Source organism: Sinocyclocheilus grahami, unplaced genomic scaffold, assembly GCF_001515645.1.
Source record: "Sinocyclocheilus grahami isolate Dianchi unplaced genomic scaffold, SAMN03320097.WGS_v1.1 scaffold74.1, whole genome shotgun sequence".
Classification (NCBI taxonomy): domain Eukaryota; kingdom Metazoa; phylum Chordata; class Actinopteri; order Cypriniformes; family Cyprinidae; genus Sinocyclocheilus; species Sinocyclocheilus grahami.
The window spans coordinates 1889793-1896076 of NW_015505253.1; the positions used below are offsets into that span (position 1 = coordinate 1889793).

Here is a 6284-nt window from a genome sequence, read left to right on the forward strand (position 1 = left end):
CAGGGGTGGCGAACTCCGGTCCTGGAGAGCCGCAGCCCTGCAGAGTTCAGCTCCAACCCTAATTAAAACTCACATGCCTGTAGCTTCCTAGTAACTGTTTAGACCTTGATTAGCTTGTTCAGGTGTGTTTGATTAGGGTTGAAGCAAAACTCTGCAGGGCTGCGGCTCTCCAGGACCGATGTTCGCCACCCCTGACCTATGGCATCGCTGTGAAACCCCCCTTTATTTTTAAGAGTGAAGGTGAATCCACAACTGAAATCAAAGTTTTACACTATAGTATGATCAAAAGTTAAGTACTACTTCTTAAAGAAGTTAAGGCATGCTTGCTGTGTTTGACGTTTGTTCAATGGATTCTTTTGATTTTGATGCCACTGATGAGTGACAGCAGTGATAGATCTGACTGTCAAACAAGTCCTGGTCCCAATCAGAGCCAAAAAAAACTTTTAGTGTATTTAAATGACTTCTACACAATTATGACTTGGCAAACCAGTAGTCGTAGAGATTTTCTGAGAGAGCGAATGATTTTGCCCCGCGGTAAATTGCAAAGCGGTCGAAACCCGAGAAACTGGTTTAATTGTTCACTGTTTGTGTTTAATTGTTCTGAGAATTACCTGTATGCGTGTTTTTATGAGCACGAGCATCTTTATAGATGCATTACTGAGACCAAATCAACCATTGTGGAGAATTTGAATGATAAAATAGCACGATAGCCTTAGTTGTGGCTCTGTTGTTGAGTTTAAGCTCTGTAGATGTCAGGATCAAAGATGACACTGTGATGTTCCCCTTGAAAGCGTTAGAAAGACCTGCTCTATTACTGGCATGACAGACTGACTTAAACTCATAAACAATGAAACTGACATCCCTTTCATCAGCTCACCTCAGTAAACATCACAATGAATCTCGCATAATCTCTACATATGTTGCACAAAAATTGTTTTTAAGCGAAAGTAATAGTCATGTCGGGCAAGTGTTCATGATGATGTGTTGGATAAGTCATATCAGTGGTCTATAAAAACTCCTTTATGGTGCCCGCCATTGAGATCACATGAATATTGTTCACTTTATCTTGGTGGCCATCTCATTATCAGTCGCTTTCGGTTGCGAAATTAATAATGGATGAGTATAAGGTATTGCTTCAACTGAAGACCTTTGCTTTTGCGTGATGGTACCTCCACATCAGTAGGTGTCAGTATAAAGTCCAAGAGACCACTGAAGTTCTGTTAAACTCAATGGTGGTTGCTTTGCTAGCACACAAAGCCCTGAAAGTATACAAACTTGGAAGTGACTGTCTTTGCTTCTTGGGTATTCCATTTTTGAACCCACATTACTCTATTAGACAGTAAACAGATACCTCAAGTCAGTTTCACAATTCTAATAGATCTAAAATGTGTCACTGATGAAATCTCCGTGACTTGTCTTTCAAAAAAGTATTTCATCAGAATACGCTGCTTTTGAATGGCTGTCAGTTGAGGTTTTTTGCCCACATGCTGTATTTATGGAATCTACCAGCAACTGCTGAAGCTGACCAGCAAAACAACATGATATTTTAGTAGTTTGGCCTCCAAAATACATCCTTGGTGTACAGACCACACACTGGTTTCTTCATCACCCATTAACACATTAAACCCAATTCTGTGTGAAGTCCTTGGCATGAGGTAAGCAGTTGTTGCATACTAAACAGTATGCATTTTAGCATAGTTTGCATTTTATGTGACACGGTTAATGATTGTATTATGCATAGGGCCTCACCGGTTTTTCCATAGAAAGCTGTTTTTTTTATGGCTGAACAAATGAATTCTGTATCTGCATATTTGCTTAAAGCCATTATGAAGCACACCTACTTCACTTTGTCAAAGACAAATAAACTTGATTTTTAATTAGGCTATCTAAAGCAAAGGCCAATGCTAAATTCTTTACCATGATGATATTATTATCTTAAATTGCTTTGTAGTCATCATTATTTTTTGACTAATAGCCCTTTTAAATGGTGGATTTGCAATGTGTCAATTGGTGTTAATTTTGAGTAGATAAATAGAAGAAAATGTTCATGTTCAGTTCATAGGAAGACATTAAATCACTTAGCAGTGGGGTTTAGATTCGCTAAAAATATCCGGTTCATCAGAGTTCATCCTCACAAATCTGACTATGTTAGTTGTGGGTATGAATCGGATTCTGATTGTGCAATGTTCAAAGAACCGACTTTTTTTCAGAGATTGTTTTCTAATCTCGGATTCTATTTAGGTAAAATAGTATGCAAAATGTGATGTCGGGTTGCGTGCATCCTGCGAATACAACTCAATAAAATAAACATGTTTTATTAATATTTTGCGATACACCGCCGTTTATCACATCACATTTAATTTAGCCTGTAAACTCGATTACTTAGGCCTATTTTTTATTTTCATATGACGCTTTAGATTCAGCAGTACGCTACACTGATTATTGTGTATGTTCATCATGTTTGAAACACTGCTACATTTTTAAGAACATGGGTGACTTGATTACCCAGAATACAGTGCACAGTCCAGCATCTTTTAGTATAAGTCATGCTCTCCACTCTGGTCTGGTGTTTGATTTTTGCAGTTGTCTGTGACTGTAGCGTGTGTGTGTTTCTGAGTGAATATAACTGTGTGAATATGTGCTGTTCTGGTATTTGTCACTTCTTTTTTTATTCACTGACAGTTTGGTGTGAATATGAAGAGTCAGAGGGTGTGTGTGAGAATGTGTCTTTGGATTTCAAAGGATTTACTCCACTGCTAATGTTAAATGTAAATCTGTTTGTTTTGTAATGCCTCATAAGTTAATGCAAGTGCAATGTACACATACGGTAATCCCCCAGTCTTACTGTACAAAGTCTATGCGGTGTTGTTACCCTTAACCAGGAAACAAGTCTCTCTGGAAAAAAAGGTTAATATTTAAAAGACCAACATTGTTGTTGTTTATTTATGTGGAAAATCTACAACAACTAAAACAAGTTGGGCTTTATATGCTATATGCAGAAAAATTAAAAGTAAATAAATAAAACTACCAGTAAATCAAAAATATTTGAAAAAATATAAAAATAGCATTTGAAACATTTGACCTTAATTATGGTTATAATGTTATTTATATTGTTTAAAATGTATCTCAGGAGGATACAGCTCATAACATTTAGTAAATGTCCAGAATGTGCAAAAAGGTTTAGATTTTTTGGTCATAACATAATACCATTTGCATAATTTCATTTTGAAACCTGGTATTATTCTAAAATGTGGAAAATAGTCATAATAAAGACTGAGTAGGTGTATTCAACTTTTGACTGGCAGTGTATATTATATAAAAATGCAGTAATGCATCACATCTGAAGTACTGAATGTTACATAACATGACTATTTTTTCTAAACTGTCTAGACTTCTTGGTCTAGCAATGTATAGGTAGTCGGTGTACCATATGTTTTGCTGATTTGTTCAAACAATGCAAAGCGCACACACTTTTTGAACTCTGCATGCATCATTACAGGGTTCTCTCAAATTGCAGTGCCCGCTGGGAAAACAACCCCATTCACTGTTGATTGCTGCTCCAGATCTGGTGACACTATTGGAAACTGGGTTTAAAGCAAATTATTAACCGATGTATAGTGTGACCATAAAATAACTTTGGTGTCACATTGTGGTGTGACAAATTGACCCCGATCTAGTCTGTCCTTGTCTTTTAATCTGTATTTTAGGAGTTTTTCTTTGAGCTGACCTCAGTTTGAACTCACAGCCGTGATGTTGGTTAGTCAGTCAGGTGTGGTTTAAACCTCAGATCAAGTGCTCATTCTCTCAAAGACTAAATGTAGGAACTGGGATCTGCTGTGTGAAGAAGTAGATGCCCATGACACAAAATCAGTTGCATATATTCATAAAAACAAAATGCTCATCTGGTTTAATTTCAAAAAAGCTAGCTAGACATTATAGTAAATTTCAAATTATATCTTTAAATATATTTTTATTAACGATAGTAAATATTTATATATTTTATACAAAATTAGGCCAGAACATATTATAAAGCATCAGTGGAATTCCTAGTAGTTAAAGTTTAGCATTCCTAGACAAGTCTGTCAAGTGCTCGACAGAGTTTTATTGACGCATGGATCAATATTTATTTAAGGAGTTGTTTGACAAACATGCTGTGCGATCTTCCTGATCACGCCTAGTTAACTCACGATCCAGGAACACGAATGGCACACTATAACCGCATGTGACCGCGTGCCATTCGTGTAGACTGAGCGAGCAGAAAGCTGCTTGGTCAAGAGAGCAGCAAAGGGAAACAGTGTAAGGAGGTAATGAAGCATTTCAGATGCGTCCTTTGTCCGTGAGACTTCAGAATTTGCAGAGGAGACAAATTCAGGGGGAAACTGAACAGACTTTCTCGGCAGCCGCACACACAGACACAGTTACTGAAAGTTCCATTTGAGGCCCCAGTTACACATTCCTGTGCCCACAAAGTTTCAGGCAGCGCAGCCAGCATTCACAATGGGCCCTCTGTGTTTATACATGAGTGTGTGTGTTTGATGTGTGTGTGTGGTAACAAGTGAATGACCACTATGTTGTTTTGCCTGCAATGAAGTCCTTTCTCTGGCAGTCAGATTCATCATCTCAATAGTCTTTGGCCAAACAATTGGTTTTACTTGTCTCTGATACCATGTACTTCTGATGTTTTTTTTCCTTCTTATAAAAACATTTTTGTAGTCTCTTACTGTGCCTGTCTCTAGGACTGTCATGCAAGGACGGATTTAGGTCAATTCAATGTTACTCTATTCCACTCAAATGTGTCCAAACTCATTTATTCTGTTTAATTATTTTTCATTAATCTAAGCCACTCCCATTCTCTCCATCAGGCCCCACCTCCTCTCCTAAACCAGCAGTGGGCCCCGCCTCCTGCAATAGACTCAGCCCCTCTGCAGCGAATCGACTTCCCCCCTCTCCCAGAACACATCAGTGAGTGCACACAAACACATCTATCTATCTATCTGTCTGTCTGTCTGTCTGTCTGTCTGTCTGTCAGTGATGGTGTTTGAGTGTGAGTTATTGTGTGGTGTGATATATGATTCAACTATTCAACTTGATCTTCTCAGGATGGTGTTTGAGTGTGAGTTATTGTGTGGTGTGATATATGATTCAACTGTATGTTATGATCTTCTCAGGATGAGAGATGTTTGTCTGTGTGTGTGGGTGGGAGAGTTTAGAGTTGAGAACTGAAGGTGTGTGGGTGACTGTGTTTGGGCTTGGCTGTTTCTGTTTGTGTTCATGTGGTCAGCAACATGCGGGCTCACTTATGTGCGTGTGTTTGTAGAGGACACCATATCTGTGAGTGGGGATTCGATCTTTAAAGAAGACTAAGAATTTCTTCAAAGCTCTCATTATTTAAGTATTAACAATATTTATGTATCTTTACCAGTCCACCCTCTCGTTCTGGAATCTCGTTGCCGAGCAACGGGATTACTGTGCTGGGAGGAGTTCGCTCTCGGTCTCCGTTAACGTGCACACAAACACATCTATCTATCTATCTGTCTGTCTGTCTGTCTGTCTGTCTGTCTGTCAGTGGATGGTGTTTGAGTGTGAGTTATTGTGTGGTGTGATATATGATTCAACTGTATGTTATGATCTTCTCAGGATAAGAGATGTTTGTCTGTGTGTGTGGGTGGGAGAGTTTAGAGTTGAGAACTGAAGGTGTGTGGGTGACTGTGTTTGGGCTTGGCTGTTTCTGTTTGTGTTCATGTGGTCAGCAACATGCGGGCTCACTTATGTGCGTGTGTTTGTAGAGGACACCATATCTGTGAGTGGGGATTCGATCTTTAAAGAAGACTAAGAATTTCTTCAAAGCTCTCATTATTTAAGTATTAACAATATTTATGTATCTTTACCAGTCCACCCTCTCGTTCTGGAATCTCGTTGCCGAGCAACGGGATTACTGTGCTGGGAGGAGTTCGCTCTCGGTCTCCGTTGGCGACACCGGGAGGTTGGCTGCGTAGACAAGAAATGGAAGAGCTGAGTGAACGGACGACAAGTGCCTGCACTATGCAGGACAATGACATTCACACCACTGCCGACCCGGACAACATCACACTCCGGTAAGAGAGACAGACAGAAGACAAGTTCATTTGTATTTTTTTTTTATCAGTTTTTTAGTGTGTAACTTAAATAAATTCATAGACTGTGTGCATTTATATATTTATAAACAGTATTTGCATTTTATTTTTAAATATATGTAACTGAATATATATATATATATATATATATATATATATATATATATATAT

General features: G+C 38.5%; 1 protein-coding gene across 1 annotated transcript in view; it reads left to right on the forward strand.

The window, feature by feature from the left end:
• The window catches only part of LOC107585734 (ephexin-1-like), a 35504-nt gene that overhangs the window by 1938 nt on the left and 27282 nt on the right, over positions 1-6284 (forward strand). The window contains exons 2-3 of the mRNA XM_016272883.1: positions 4863-4962; positions 5892-6095. Of these exons, the coding sequence (XP_016128369.1) occupies positions 4863-4962; positions 5892-6095 (304 nt within the window). The remainder of the gene's footprint in view (positions 1-4862; positions 4963-5891; positions 6096-6284) is intronic.